Source organism: Periophthalmus magnuspinnatus, chromosome 9 (genome assembly GCF_009829125.3).
Source record: "Periophthalmus magnuspinnatus isolate fPerMag1 chromosome 9, fPerMag1.2.pri, whole genome shotgun sequence".
In the NCBI taxonomy this organism is placed as follows: Eukaryota; Metazoa; Chordata; class Actinopteri; order Gobiiformes; family Gobiidae; genus Periophthalmus; species Periophthalmus magnuspinnatus.
The window spans coordinates 32,774,461-32,791,668 of NC_047134.1; the positions used below are offsets into that span (position 1 = coordinate 32,774,461).

Here is a 17,208-nt window from a genome sequence, read left to right on the forward strand (position 1 = left end):
GCACCTGTAATAGAATTTATAATCATATACATTTGTGCTTCGGATGTGTTAGGGTTAGCCTTAAGCGTGTCGGTCGGTAGATTGTTTGTCCACTTATCTGAAGGTTGGTGGTTCGAATCCCGATCTCGACATAAATATCATTGGTAGAGCATTCAGATCCATTGACCCACAGGTTGGCAGTGTGATTCCAGCTCTCACAGAAGAATGCTGTTGTTTTATCCTTGGGCGAGACACTTAACCCACCCTGCCCCCAGTGTCTGTGTACACTAGTGTATGAATGTGTGTGTGAATGGGTGAGGGGTTCCTTGAGTGCCTTGAAGTTGGAAAAGCAGTGTATGAAGTGACACCATTGACCATTTGTTTGTCCAACCAAGAAAGCTATCGTCCAATAATGCTTTCTGGTGATGGTGTATGGATTTGCAAATCACGGAGGATATTCAAAGAGGTAAGCTATGGACTATATCCTCCCTGCCAAACCAGCGGTGTGGGCGAGAAGGGGCGTTTACCTTCAACAACCTTGCTTCTTAATGGTTCTGTGGTTGCTATGATACCTGCAGTCGGAAATCCACATTTTTAACTCTGCTCCAGCACTATAACTGCTAGCCTTGATGGGCTTCATTTGGCTGGAACCGAGTGCTGTGGGTGACGTCACATTCCCTCAGTCCACTTCTTTATACAGTCTATGCTTCCAACATTCTTAAATAAAACTTCACTATGTAACTTTTCTAGTGTGGGGTGTTCCATCTCCTTCACCTCTCAGCAGATCTAACCTGTAACTTGGCTTGATGCCGCCATCTGTTTGTCTCCATAAAGAGTTTATTGTTGTGCTGTGGAACATTCGATGGAAGGGGCATCAGAAAATTTACATAGCACATCTTTAAAGCTCCAAAAAGTCAGTTTAACAAAATATAGTCCCTTTAAGATTTCCAAAATATAGAGCTTTAGACAACCAAGTTTCAGGAGTTGCATTTTATTGAAGGTCTTTCTGGCAATATCCGCTCCCCAAACTGTGTGTTATTATGGGACTGCACTTGAGTCTATCTCGGATCCTGAAAAATCCTCCGTCACACAACTTCTTCGGGTGCTCCCATTCGTTTTAGCCCGGTGATAAAAGTGTCAAATACACATCAGAAATGTGAACGCAGAAAACTTAATAAAGCAGTTTATATTTACTATTTTTTTGCTGCGTAGATAGATTTATGGTGGCGCTCTGGTGCTATCTCTAACTCAGTCCCATTCATTTCCTGTACGCTGTGGTGCATTCTATTAGTTTGGACTGAACTCCGAGGTAAACAAAGATGTCACTGCAGGGCTGTGTGGGCGATTTCAACAGAGAAAACTGTAGCAAAATCTATGTTAAAGGTGCAATTTGTAACTTTTCTGGAAGAGAGTCCACCCACTTGTCTCCATGGGGACAACTCTGCATTCACTGTGAGTGGGCTTGCCTCTCCACAGATGTGACCTGCAATTTGGTGGTAGCACATGCTTGTATCCGTGTAGGTTTATGTTGATTGCCATACTGTGGAACATTCTAGGCAAAGCAAAAATCTATCCATGGAGACGAGCAGGTGGCTTAGTGAACATACTGAAGTGAGAAAATACATGATAGTATCACAGTTAGGCAATACCAAATGTTTTGATGTTATAACAACTTATTGTCCCTGTTTCTTCATGTTATAACATCTGCAAGACCTGCTAATCATTTAGTGTCGACCAGTGGTTCCCAACCTTTTTTGGTACTGAAAGGCGTCCTAAGCTTTTCTTGAATATACCAATTTCAATTCAATTTCAATTCAATTTATTTTTGTAAAGCCCAAAATCAAAACAACAGTTGCCTCTTAGGGCTGAACATGATAATTGATTTAACCAACAGAAAGTTAGAAAATCAACAGTGAAACAGAAACAGACGAGCAAATAAATCAACAGAAAACAAGCAAATGGATAACCGTCCCAGAACATCCCCAAACCACAACCACTTATTATATAACTATGATATTTTATTGTTCTAAAATGATTGATGTCCCCCAAAACATTCTTAAAGGTGTAAAATGTACCACTTTTTTTATTAATTTATTCTCTTTTACCTTAAAGTCTGAAAGCATTCCAAGTTCCTCCTGGTAGGACTCATTATAGGGCTGGGCAATTAATAGAATTTGATTGGAGATAAAGATTCAGTCACGTCTAATGTGAGTGATCAGTTTGGCTCTTTTAAAGGAGCCGTGTACAGACAGTCCTCTGTCAGTAGAACAATGTGGTTTGGGGTTTGGACTTTGGACTAATACATTTGTTGTTGTTTTTTGAAAATTGAAAAACATTTTTATTTTATTCTTGGGGAAAAAAAATCAAATTTAAAATCAAGATCAGTCGATATAAAAAGGTGATTCATTCTATACCGTGTCCCTGTACCTCTGCTTGGGAAACACTGTTTTAAACTGCTGTGTTAATGCCCATCATCTGTTAAAAACTGCACCATGAACAGAGATCAAACTCAAACTTTGAAAAACATATCACAGAAAAAAAAAAAAGTACAAAAGCAGAAAAATGATTCAGCTCAGGATGTCAGGATGTAGAGTAATTCAAACTATCTTAAACTATTCTTCAAACAAAAAAATGTTGGCTTTAAAAATTCACACATGTATAATTGATTAATAGCAGAGACGTTGAACCTCATCATCAGACATCAACTTCTGAGGCAGCAGATTTTCGACCTCTTATGAGTCTTTCTTTTTCAATTTTCAGTTTCAATGGGCCCTTTATAATATCTGATCACATGAATGCAACCAATATAAGACAGACAACCCACTCCTGACCCATTTAAATAGAAAAAAAAAGAATTACGACTTACTAAAAATATCACATGCATCCACTCTGTTAGGCTCAATTATGTCATTACCAATAATTACACGAAGGGGGTTTGAAGGTAATTATATAGTCCAAGTTTAAAGTAAAACAAAAGCCCTGTTCTGTTATACTTTTTTTTCCCATCAAAAACATACCTGGAGTTGTTTTTTGTTTCATTCACACCTAACACACAAACTCAAATTTTTAGGCTGAGTTCTTCTCTCAAACAGAAAACGCTCAGTTCCACACTGTGATGTCATGTGGTAATGCAGGAAGTGCTCCACTGTGTTTTTAAACTCCATACACCTTCTCTAGAATCGTTTGGATCATTTCAGCCCTGGAATTTCCAATCTGAAACAAAAAACATGAAAAAAAACACAACTCCAGGTATATTTTTGATGAGTAAACTTTATAACAGATCAGAAAATAGCAGAAAATAACATGTCTTAAATCTCACAAGAGACAGTTTAGCATAGGACATTTAAACTTGAGGTGGGAAATACATTGAAATGTATAAAATCTGAATTATTGTTTCAGAACTATGCAAAACTATGATATGGAGTATATTGTCTAGGATTAATTAAAAATGATCTCACAAAGAGAATGTGTAATGTAATCTCCAAAACAAGGGTATAAAGTGATATTTCTGCACTGGTTAAAGCGCTTTAGTTGATTTTAGTGTATTTATTGTGAACATAAAGGCTCTTTACATCATGTGTTGTATAATAAAATAACTGTAAAACACTGACTGTAAAATATATTCTATTTGTTTTACATAGTATTTCCTCAGGTAATAACTAATACAGAAGCTGCTGACAGGATCAACTTTTTAATCCAATCAGGCGCATTGTTTTTCAGAATCATGGGAAACCAGCTGCCTGAAAGTATGTCAGACACTTGATGTTTTGTCAAGAGCAACAGAAAAGCAAGTAGTAGCAGAGATTAAATAACTATAAAGAAACAGCTGCATGACAGTAGTTTCTGTGTCATGATGCAATACCACAGCAGTAGAAAGGATTAAGTGGGCGGGGCTAAAGGTTCAAACTGAAACATGTTCCTGACTCATGGTTTGAATTGAGGTATGGGCCCTTGAATATTAGGGTCCGTTCACCTCAACCTACAAATTTAGGCACACTTAAGAACATTCCCAGTGCATTGTTAAAATATTGTCTAAAAAGTGTTATCAAAGAAATTCATGCAAAAATGTCACTATTTTCCTCGTGTAATTTAAACCTGATCTTCTCTTGTTTCTCAGGAGGTTCGGTCGGAGGTTCCCGGGTCGTCACTCCAGATGCTCCCTTTTCCGTGGATGACCTGGTTCATGAACGCATCTTCTACGTCCAGGACAAAAAGCACAAAACCCAAGAGCAAAAAGATGTTTTCAGTTTCTACATCAGCAATGGACACAGCCAGACAGAGGCTTTCAATGTGGAAATAGACATACAGGTCAGTTTAGAGTGGCACTTCTCTGAGCTGGGCTTTACTCTGAGCTGGTTGTGTTTGCACTAAAATAAAACAAAAACAACTAAAGGCATTCAATATTCAGTATTTTATAAATGTAACCCCAGATATGAATTAAACATTAAAGCCCAACTGTGTAACTTGTTAGCCAAAAATAGACTAAGATGAAATAATGTTTTTTCATGTTAGATGTTTTATTGCACTGACAAAAAGTAGAAAGGTTTGCATCTCCACAAACCTGACTCTTACTTGATCAAGGAGAGCCTTCTCCTTCATGTTTCCATGGAAATGTTGTTCCTTTGGCTATAATATTCCACAATGTATAGCATGAGACTCCATGGAGAATGTTGAAAGTTGATTTATTCATGACTTGACAAATCTAAATATATCCAGAAAGCAGAAAAGGCTCTTTGCTTTTGGTTTACAGATCTTGCAACTCAAACAAACATTTTATTAGCTGTTCTATACATTCAATGCCCAAGACAAAACAAAAACGTTTACCTAAGAATAAACAATATATGTTTGGTTTATTTCATTTATGTATATATATTTTTGTGAGAACTAAAATGTGACTGACAATACAAACGATTCTTGGACTAAATCTTAAAAAGCACTGTAAGGGAAATGCTACACTTTGTAGTTTTTAAAGTTTTACAAGGTGTCTTTGTTTAATTCATCATAATTAGAATCTTGTCACATTTCAGATGTGAGATAAGCTCGTCAGCCAGCTCTTCTCATCTTTTAAAAATGTAAATGTCACTTGTGTTAACATCTCCAAACTATTGTCAAATATTATTCTTCATAAAAACATAAACAGCCAGCCTCCTGCTGTTCACAGGTCTGTTATTATTCCTCTGTCCTCAGATAAAGAGAATGTTTAAACGATGTTGTTTACTCTGTGGCTAAAGTAAAGACACATGTTGGAGCTGCTTTTTCTGATAACAATACAGTTGTCTGATGTCAGGTTAAATGAATGGTTCTTTGAAGACTGGGTTTTCTGTATTTAAGGCACATTATGTAACTAATGGGCAGTCTGCCAGCTGCTTGTCCCCATGGAGATGTTATTGCTTTTCCTGAAATGCTCCACTGTATGGCATGAAACTTGCATGTTAAACATGCTTTTTTACTGTGAGCCAGGTGACCCTTCCACAGATCTGACCTGTAACTTGGCCTTGTGGCATCTCCTTCAGATTTCTTAAGGTTAATGCCATACTGTTGCATATTGCAGGCAATGCATAGCATCTCCATGGAGACCAGTAGTGCACCTTTGAGCAAAATTCTGTGAATATCTTGAGGCTCATTCTTATTCTCTTAACTAATTTTAGCCTGATTAATGTCTTGCACCCTCTGTGGGCATTTTGGCACAGATAAACATGTTTTTCATCCCTGCATACTATTTTAAGTATAAAGTATGAATGTAAAGCTCTGATAATAGAACACTATTAGAGGACCATAGGAGCATTATGAGTATGTTGCATTAATGCATTTGTGCTTCTTTGCAGAGTAAAGCAGCCATTGAGCCGGTGGTGTCCGTCAGCAGTATCCATGTGGAGGAGAACTCAGGAGTGGTCATCACAAACTCCTCTCTGAACGTGCTGGACCGAGACACGCCAGAGAATGAGATCATCTTCACCATCATACGCAAACCCTCCTACGGTACAAATACATCTAAACATACTGCCAATCAAACAATACAAGCATCATTTAGATGACCTGATTGCACAAGAAAATACAAAAAGCTTAAAGTACAGGTTACATTTTTCATTTAATCAAAACATAGCTATTTTTTTCTATTCATTTCAGATTAAAGTTGCCATGTATATTTTAATTTTCAAAGTTGTTGTACCCCCAAATTATACTTTTTGAGCTTGTTTCAGCCAATTAACTTCTAATTTGTACTGTCTGTGTGAGTAGAGGACATTAAATTAATGTGATTTCAAAAATGACATATTTCTTATATTATCAACTAACAATTCATGCAAAATCAAGTATTTATAGCTTCCTATCTTACACTTTACACTTTCTTTACTGTACTTGCTACAGGTAAACTACGCAGACGTCAGTTCTACTCCCAGCCTCTGGAGAGCGGTAAAGTCCTGTCTCAGGGCTCCACCTTCACCTACCAGGACGTATTGGATCAGCTGCTAGTGTACACGCCCGACTCGACCAGCGGGGGCGCCGATGAGCTGGGCTTCACTCTCACAGATGGGGTCCACACACACACAGGGAGGCTGCACTTCACCATGGAGGTCCTGCGCAGTGAGGGGCCCAGGATGACCGTCAACAGGGGGCTGCAGCTGCCCGCAGGTGAGGGGGAGGGTGAGAGGGATCAACAGGTGAGGGGTGTGACAGATGAGCGGGTGGAGTAGGTGAGGGCTCGGGCAGGAGAGTGTACTGTTACTGGGAAGTGCATATGGCTATATTATGACTTTGTGTGGTGGGAAAATATAAATCATAATTACACAACAGTCAAGTGCCAATTGAAAAGAGCTGAAAAATTGTCTACAACTAACCAACTTCTATATAAGTTGTGTTTGCTCTTCACTCTTCCACGTGACAAAACCTCATTAACGCACAATATAACATTTTCAAAACAGTTCATGCTTACCCACTGCCCTATGGGGCGTCTAATTGGAAGTGACCATTTATAATTCAGTTTAAATAATCATGATGGTTTTCTCAATCAACCAAATGCACTTCTTGTTGGAAACCCTTATTTTGTAACAACCTTTTGCTGAATACTTGAGATGCATCTAGCAACAGCTGATGGGGAGAATGGCGGAGTTTAACCAACTTGACCGTGTAGCTAAATGAAAAATGTCTTTGGCGCTGGATGTGACATACTGGAGCTCTAGTCTGTAGCAAATGATGCCAAACCTCCTCTCCATTCAGCGGCTGCAGCTAGACTCTTGAATTACTTATATACCATTAGCATGTGCAATGGGCTTCAAAAGTAGCCCCCAACCCAGCCACCAGCTTTTACTCATACACCACAACCATATTAACGCAAGGTGGGAGAAGTGTCTTGCTGAAGGACACAACAATCTGCACTGATTGGAGTTAGGATTCAACCACCAACCCACTGATTATAGACACCCTAAGCCGCTGCTACCCACACTGGACCCTCTGTAGCTGGTCAATATTTAATGCATTTTTCTTGTGCTTGTAATATTTGGATCGTATTAAGTTAATGAAGGTGTGTTTAGTGGCATATACATCACCTCTGCTCTGAAACGATCAAACTTTTTAATTATAAAAGTACATTACACAAGACTTGGACAGCTTATTACATTTATTACATCTTACTTTATGAATGGGAAAATGGTTCAAGAGCCTAAGTGAATTATTCTGGTCCATGTGGGACTGAGCAGCTGCTGTTGTTTGCAGTTTTTGCATTGTCAACATCAATCTAAGACCCAAACAAAACACAAAAATATACTTTACACAGCAAAATGTGAATAAATACAAATGCTTGCTCCACACTTGAAATGTTTTGACCCTCTGAGGCTTCTGTAATCTGGACAAAGCAATAAAAAGAGTAAAAGAGTTTTTTGAGTATATTTGACAAATTTTGTGTAGACACTTCCAGGAGTGATGTGTTTGGAGTTGCAGCAGATGCATCTTGGTACTGATAATAACAATCTATCCCATTCATTTTAATACGGTAGCAAAATAAAAACATAAATTTTGATGTTTATAGACAGCGCAGACGACTGGTTGTTGCTCATTTATTTGTGCAATGAGTAATAACACGCAATATCTAACTTCCAGCTCCAGCTCACTAATGTTTGAAGGATTTGTAGAGCTTGATAAAATAAAACCTATATTACTGATGGTATTTTACTGTTGTGGTGTGCTATATTTTTGGTGCATTATGGTCCAGCCTAACGCTAGATGTTAGAAATGTTTATTAAGTTGTTGTTAACATGTATGCTCACAAGGCTCTGGTGTTACTCTGGTGTTACTTGCGTGTGGTCAAGTCCTGGTTTTTCATAGTTTGTGATGTTTGGAGACTAACGCTAAGTTTAAATGCATTGGAGCTAATGTATGGAAAGGTTTAGAAAGCACGCCCTCTGTTGTCACACATTGGAAGTGTCTATAAAGATCAAGATAGAATGTCAAATATATAAAGTAGAACTAACATTTTTACCGAAACTAGTCTGTAATCTAGTCTGTATTTTTCTTGGTGTTTGAAGCATCTGTTGTTTCTCTCTATTGTCTCTGTGTGGAAAAAAAAGCCTTGCACCATGGCCAACTCTGGCCCTTAATGAGCGTTCTCCTGGGAAACTTTGGCTTTTTTTAGATTGGCATTGTTATATGTTTTTGTATGTGCTAAAAAGGGAACAGTAGGGGAAGCTCTATTGCTTAGGTTGCTTAATACTGTCAAAACTGTTTTAAAAGGCTTGTCACTTCTTCCACCTCAGCCAAGACATTCAATACAACCCATTATCCTACAGGCTACAGGGACTATAAAGTTTGATTTTGTAATTCTAACTCTCCTTTTTTTTCCAGCGTTCTTGCAGTTTGAGCTTCCTTCCTTTGTGTTGTAGGCACTTCTTCTAAAATCACGGAGCAGAACTTGAAGGGTACAGACATTGATTCGGACAACGTGAAGCTGCGGTACGTGCTGACCAAAGAGCCGGCCAGCGGGAGGCTGCTGCTGAGCCAGGACGGCAAACAGGAAAGGCTCTCTGTGAAGGGGCTACTTAACGGGTTCACCCAGGAACAAGTCAACAAAGGTGAGCAGTACTGACAAAGAGCTGTGATTGAAAGTGTATTTTTTAAGAAGATAGAGTTAGACAGTTATTTAGACATTTTAAAAGGGACGGAAGCAGTACATAGTTTCATACTTGGAAAAAACATGAACATTGTGCATTCTTTCAAATTGTTCTTTCAGGTTCTTTCATTGTTCACAGTACATCATTTAACCCTCTGGTGCACAGTGGTCACTGCAGTGGACAGTTACTAAAACATAACTTTCTCTTTAATGCATTGGTTTATGTGGTGGAGCTGCATATCAGCCTCTAGAGTGCTCTCTGCTGCCACACTCCATTGAGGTCAGTTCAGTGGTCAGTCGGTGTAACTGCAAGTAATTTCCCACTGATTGGTTTTCTTATGCAGGCCTAAACATTGCACCAAGTTAACTCATTTTTACAGGCAGTTCACAATGTTGTTTCATGTCCTGAGAAGAATAAAAACACTTCAGAAAAAAAAAAAATCTTGACCAAGGCTTTCATAATTCATGCGTCAGAGGGTTAAAGACATCCAGCACATAAACATCTGAGGAAAGAAATACAACATATGAACTTCTAAACTGATAATAAGAACACACACATTTGTTGGGGGTTTAACTACAGGATTAGCATGTTTTATAGATTACATTCAATTTTGTAATATAAATAATTATTGTGATTTTCTGATCGAGACCAAATTCCTCCAAAATGTATTATTTACTAAACTTGACTTAAACCAACTGTAAGCACTCTTATAGTTGAAGAAAAGCAGTAATCTCAATCAGATAAAGTAACATACAAGTTTTTTCTCAGTATATGCACAGGCCATGTCTCATTTTAAAGCTCAGAGCCTCCAGAATTCACTCACTGAGCTGCAGATCAGAGTGAGTCCTTTTCGGTTTAAACCAACTGGATTTGAGCATTGAAACTAGGAACCCAGATGAGAGACTTGTGTGAGGCTCATTCTGATCGGTTTCACGTTTGTTCATGCAATAACACAGAAGTACTTGTCTAATTACTTCTAAACCATCCCAGACCGCTGCTGTTTTAATCACTTTGTAAGTCGCGGGGCTCGTTAGCATATACCCGACATAGGTTAGCACTAGTATTACCTATTCCTTTTCTAAATCGTTCACCTTGGATGACTTTTAGTAGAATTTTCTTATCTATGAGTGAGGTTTTAGAATTGGAGAGGTCTGGTGTAGAATGACGGCCAAGTTTATGTCAGTCTGGCCCAGAGTGAGTGTGACTGAGTGGTGATTGAATAGTGCAGTAATGTAACGTAGGAGCGTGTAAAGTGCTCTATAAATCTGAGCACGTATTATTATTATTCTTCCATCAGTGGCTAATATGTCTCTTGTGCTCAGGCCTGGTGCAGTACAGCCATGAGAAGTCAGAGAAAGGAGGAAGTCTGTCGTTCAAGTTTAACTTGGTGGATCCCGAAGGCAACAAACTCATCGACCAATCCTTCTTCATCAGCGTCCTGGGTAGGGCGGCAAGATTTTCGGAAGATCTTGCGATATGGGATATGGCTGTTAAGAAATGCAATCTTGATATGATTGTATTTCTTATGATTTTAATATAATGTTTGATTTAATGTCCGACGGCTGATTTTTCTTGAGTTCCAAACCAACAAATATAATAATAATTAAAAAAACATTTAATATGAGTTTTATAGGAATTCTGCCTAGACTTTTAAAAATCTAATTTCAAGTCCCTAAATCTAATTTTTAGTGAGAAATGCTTCAGTTTTGTCATAGGAACTGTAAAAACAAAACAAATAATCAATCTACTGTCACTCAGTCGATCCCTTCAGACATCAACTATACCTATTCTTATATTTACCAAAAGGATTTGAATTCTGATGGCCCTCGGTGCAGAGCTTGTTCCCACTTATAATGAAAGTAGATCACACTCTTATAATGAGAGTAGATCACTCTTATAATGAGAGCAGATCACACTCTTATAATGAGAGCAGATCACACTCTTATAATGAGAGTAGATCGCACTCTTATAATGAAAGTAGATCACACTCTTATAATGAGAGCAGATCACACTCTTATAATGAGAGTAGATCGCACTCTTATAATGAAAGTAGATCACACTCTTATAATGAGAGTAGATCGCACTCTTATAATGAAAGTAGATCACACTCTTATAATGAGAGCAGATCACACTCTTATAATGAGAGTAGATCGCACTCTTATAATGAAAGTAGATCACACTCTTATAATGAGAGCAGATCACACTCTTATAATGAGAGTAGATCGCACTCTTATAATGAAAGTAGATCACACTCTTATAATGAGAGCAGATCACACTCTTATAATGAGAGTAGATCGCACTCTTATAATGAAAGTAGATCACACTCTTATAATGAGAGCAGATCACACTCTTATAATGAGAGTAGATCGCACTCTTATAATGAAAGTAGATCACACTCTTATAATGAGAGCAGATCACACTCTTATAATGAGAGTAGATCGCACTCTTATAATGAAAGTAGATCACACTCTTATAATGAGAGCAGATCACACTCTTATAATGAGAGTAGATCGCACTCTTATAATGAAAGTAGATCACACTCTTATAATGAGAGCAGATCACACTCTTATAATGAGAGTAGATCGCACTCTTATAATGAAAGTAGATCACACTCTTATAATGAGAGCAGATCACACTCTTATAATGAGAGTAGATCACACTCTTATAATGAAAGTAGATCACACTCTTATAATGAGAGTAGATCGCGCTCTTATAATGAGAGTAGATCACACTCTTATAATGAGAGTAGATCGCGCTCTTATAATGAGAGTAGATCACACTCTTATGAGAGTAGATCACACTCTTATAATGAGAGTAGATCACACTCTTATAATGAGTAGATCACACTCTTATAATGAGTAGATCACACTCTTATGAGAGTAGATCACACTCTTATAATGAGAGTAGATCGCACTCTTATGAGAGTAGATCAGACTCTTATAGTGAGAGTAGATCACGCTCTTATAATGAGAGTAGATCGCACTCTTATAATGAGAGTAGATCGCACTCTTATGAGAGTAGATCAGACTCTTATAGTGAGAGTAGATCACACTCTTATAGTGAGAGTAGATCGCACTCTTATAGTGAGAGTAGATCAGACTCTTATAGTGAGAGTAGATCAGACAGAGTTCAAAACTACAGAGTCTCAGCTTCACAAAGAGCCCAGCCATTTATCTGTACTGCAGAAAGTTCACAGACAGACTCAAGTTTGAATTGGTCCTCATTTTAGTCAAGCATTTTAGGGGAAAAAAGGCTGAATTTCAGTTATAATAAAACAAATAGTACAGGCTTTCATTTACTAGTGAAACTCAAAATGGGAGCTTAACAGGGACAGAACCAGGTCTAGTTCCAACACTGCATTTCGTCAGATGGAGAACTTTGGTGTTGTTGCGATATATATAGTTTTCTGTAATATCAGTTATTGCATCAGCCAATATTGCAATATTGATAGTTTTGCAATATATGCAGCCCTAGTCCTGGGTGCAATTCATATTCCATTGCTACATTATACTTATTATGGAAAAAATCTGCTCATTTAAACGTCTCATATTATGTCTTGTGAGCTTTAAGCTCACTGTTAGAATGTTGACACCTCCTCAAAAACATACCTGAGTAAGCCTTTATTATAAGGCTGTCTACATCTCCAAAGCTCAAAACACTCTGTTTCACATTGTGATGTCAAAGTTGATAGCTTCCTTTTACATTTTGTTCAGTAGAGATTGGCAAATCCAGGTCTGATATTATCCAAATTATTTTAGTGAAAGTGTATTGAGTTTTAATTGAGTTTGAGTTTAATTGAGTTTTAAAACATAGTGGACCACTTTTTATTACCACATGACATTAAAAGGTGGAACAAAGCCTAAACTCAGAACTCATCCTAAATATGCAGAGTTTGTGTGTTAAACATGTATGAATGAAACAAAACACAACTCCGAGTAAACTTTTGACGAGAAAACAGCATTATAACAAAGATCAAAAAACAGCATAATATGGACCCTTTAATATTCATATAAAAAGTAACTAAATGTTTTGAAGAATCACACTTTTAACTTTCACATTTCTTACAGTGCCACTCCATGTTTATTATTAATTTAATACTGATTTAAAGTCGCTGTACCAGCTCTTAAAAACGTGAAAAACAAATTTAATTAATTTCAAATGATTTGCAGCGGTCCAAACTTATTCCTCCCTTACCTTATGCAGTCCGAGCTTCCTAATTATGCACCATGATGAGTTCATAAGACCTTTTCATAACTCTCCGAGGCCTAAGCGGAGTTTTGATGTATCGATAAAGCTAACAACGACTACCATGCTAACATTGCACTTCCTGAAACTCAAACTATAAAACGCTTTGTAATTAGATGCAGACGTTACACACCGTACTTATTTGGACCTCAAGAGCTGCTTATACAATATATCTTATATAAAATACTTTGGCAAGAGAAAATGTGTTTAAATACAAGAAAAAAAATCTTTGATTCTGAGTTAATCCTAATTAAGACCCAAGTCGCAGCATATAAAAGATCAGCTCTACTCTTGGGTACAATTCTGTCGTCTCCCTTTCTCGTCTCTCTCTCTCCTGTAGCACTCTGATAATCCCGTATTCATTTAGGCCAAAAACAAGACCATTAGGCTCCTTTAGCCCTCTCCCTCAAGGCTTAAGCATGCATCGCTAAACCACACACGGCAACAGAATACCAAATGGCACTACTTTCATTTTGTCATTTCTTTTTTTATTTTATCAAACTTACGGGACTGATTCTTGGTGATTAGATTTTTCAAACTTTTCAAATTATGTGAACAGGGGAATCTAACTTTCTAATTTATTGCCTGGCTTCAAATAACTGAAAAATGTCCAGAGTTGCAAGTTTTTTAGATAATAAATGTTGCTTCTTGAGTTCTGTGCTAAAATGTTTCAGAAGTTTAAAGTGTATTTGACAGGTTTTCATGTTTTTCTAATTACTGGTGGGTGGTGAATATTTATTTTAGTTTTATATCTATGTCATCAACACCAACAATTTCATCCAAAATGCAGTGACAAGGTATTTTTCAGGCAGTTTAAACCTTCATTTAAAGTCTTAAAAATATAAAAAACTGAACTGGTCCATGTGTCTGCAGTGGTCCAAAGTTATTCCTCACATACCTTATGCATTTTGAGCATTCTAATTATTCACTGGGATGAGTTTATAGATGGTTTTCACAACCAGTGACTAGTGCGGAGTTTTGCCATCACAGTAAAGCTAACAGCTACAAGCATGCTAACATGCACCTCCTGATTATCAGGCAATAAAATGCTTTATATACAATATATATATTGTATGTTTTAGTGAAATGCTTAACCTGTTATATTCACTTTAATAAGTATTATGTTCCCCAGCCTAACCCGGGTGTTGTAACTCTCCCTCCAGAGGACCGTCTCCCGCCCTCAGTGGAGGTTAACAAAGGCTTGGTTCTGGATGAAAACACCATGAAGAAAATCACCACTCTGCAACTGTCGGCCAGTGACCAGGACAGTGAGCCGGGCGAGCTGCTGTACCATGTGACCAAGCAGCCCACGCTAGGGCATCTGGAGCACGCCAATAATCCAGGTACAACATGGGGGATACTTTCAAACTCACCTAATTAAGTGCAAAATATAGTATTTTTGTCTGATTCAACCAATCAGTTTTGATGCTAAGGAATAGACCATTTAAATTAAAAAAAAAAAAAAAAAAAAAAAAAATTTCTTGAAACAATAGAATGTAATTTTCAATATTAAATCATAGTACTTTCATAGTACTTTTTATATTCGCATGTGGCCTGTCCATGTGGTCTAATACTTCTGATAGAGCTCAAGATTATTTTATATAGATATTCAGAAAAAGCTCATTTCTGTCCTGTGGATGTGACTAGTTTAGTATCAATACTATATAAACCACAATCCTTCATTTGAGCGGCTATTTTGACCAGACCAGTGTTAAATTTAAATCCATTTCATAAACTTTAAGTTATTAATAACATTTTCTAATAGTTATTTATGTAGATTTTTGAGTGCCTAAGTGCCTATTCTCTTGCTGTTCTTGAACTCTTTCTTGCAACACTGGAATTTCTCCATTGTGGGATAAATAAAAGTTCTCTTGTTTTATCTTATCTTTATAATCAGGCATACACATAAAGCCTGTACATTTAAAAATCCAAATTAACCATGAACTAATTATGAAGTAACTAAACATTAAAGAGGGGGTATTATGCTAATCCCAATTATTTTATTTTTTTTAGCTTTCTACCATGTTTTAATTTTTCATGTTTTTTTTTTTTTTATCTTTGTGCAATACTCTGCCCACAAGCCCATACTCCCACACAACAATTTTCCATAAATACACAAAAACATGACACAAATATGTTATGTGTAAGCGGTGAATACCCCATAAATGTGCAGTACCCCCTCTTTAGTCATCATTAACAAGCAGAGTTCACAATACTTACTCATACACCTTAGATTAGGCGTTTGAGGTAAAACTTTTTTATTATATTGCCATCATCTGAAGGTACAAAATGTCCATGTTTGATTGACTGATGAAGTACAAAATGTCAACCTCATATAGTTTAATAGCAGTTGTATTCTGGAGGGACATCGTGTAAAAAGAAAATGAAATGTCTACATCAGTCAAAACTTAAAAGTGCTAGTCCTAAATATTCACCAAACGTTACGCATTTTAAAGTTGTCATTAAATAGATTGTAATATTTCGATTCAACGGTTTTGTGTTGAATATAACTTCCTGTTCAAAAACACTTCCTCACACACTTCTTCTATAGGTCAGCCTCTTTCAAGCCCTTAATGGAGGATACAAATATGCTTACTATACATACTGAGTTTGACATTTAAAGAAACAACAATTTTTTTTGCATCTAAACTGTGTATATGGCATTTTAATAACATTCTCTACTGATCCTGTTTGGCTGCTTTAGTACAAAGTAGGTAAATTTGCAGTTTAGTGTACAAAAACCACATGACACCACACAAGACTTCCCTGATTAGAGCAAAGTGTCTCTGAGGACAAACCTGGCTGCAGGGTTGGAGTTTGAAGTGTGGATACCTGTTACACCAATCACACTGTTCCTTATACCCCTACACCCCACCCAGTCACTCTCACTTTCTTTAGTCCTATAGGTGCTGCAAAGTTAGCAGCTCTGTTTGAAATGTGGTTGACTTTAGACCTTTAGTCCCACTTTAACAACTTTTAACCATTATAATTGTGATGTTTATGGATTATTCGTTCATTATGGATCAATATTGGACTTTAAAATATCCAAAATATAAAACAAATTCAATTCAATTCAAGTTTATTTATATAGCACATTTAAAAACAACCTCAGCTGACCAAAATGCTTCACATAAAATAACTAAACACATAAAACATCACACAATGAGGTATAATTACATTATACAAAAGAGCATAAAATACAATAACAGAGCAAGTACCAGGACATTCTATCTACACAGTATTAAAAGCCAGGGAGAAAAGATGAGTTTTGAGCCGAGACTTAAACTGAGCAAGAGACTCAGATAATTGGACAGACAAAGGGAGACTGTTCCACAATTTGGGCGCTGCCACAGAAAAGGCCCTGTCACCCCTAGTTTTGAGCCGAGCTTTAGGCACAGCGAGCAGAAGCTGGTCAGCTGACCTCAGAGCTCTGGGAGGAGTATAAGGCTGTAGAAGCTCCCTAAGAGAGACTGGGCCCATGAAGTTAAGACATTTAAAGACAGTAACACTTTGAATTTCACCCGAAAAGCAATAGGGAGCCAATGTAAAGTGCACAGAACAGGCGTAATGTCCCGTCTCTTAGTTTTGGTCCGAAGCCGAGCTGCAGCATTTTGAACAGTCAATGTAAGTAGTCATGTAATAGATTATAATTATACAGCATACAAAAACACAATATTTTGCAAAGAGCCATTTGGACCCACTTTCCACGGAAAATAAAACACTGGGAGCCACAAATACTTTTTGACATCTAAAATGAAGATAACATAGTATATAATTATAATAATAATGCAACGGAATAATGTAGGTTTTATTTTCACGGACTGGCCTTCTACACGTGGCAGATAAATATGGCAAAAATAAGTTAAGTGCATAAAAAAATACA

At 37.2% G+C, this 17,208-nt stretch overlaps 1 protein-coding gene across 1 annotated transcript in view; it reads left to right on the plus strand.

The window, feature by feature from the left end:
- Window positions 1-17,208, plus strand: part of fras1 (Fraser extracellular matrix complex subunit 1) — a 263,378-nt gene that overhangs the window by 219,672 nt on the left and 26,498 nt on the right. Inside the window, exons 42-47 of the mRNA XM_055224440.1 lie at window positions 4,097-4,287; window positions 5,805-5,958; window positions 6,346-6,609; window positions 8,853-9,041; window positions 10,403-10,522; window positions 14,489-14,668. Coding sequence (XP_055080415.1) covers window positions 4,097-4,287; window positions 5,805-5,958; window positions 6,346-6,609; window positions 8,853-9,041; window positions 10,403-10,522; window positions 14,489-14,668 — 1,098 coding nt within the window. The remainder of the gene's footprint in view (window positions 1-4,096; window positions 4,288-5,804; window positions 5,959-6,345; window positions 6,610-8,852; window positions 9,042-10,402; window positions 10,523-14,488; window positions 14,669-17,208) is intronic.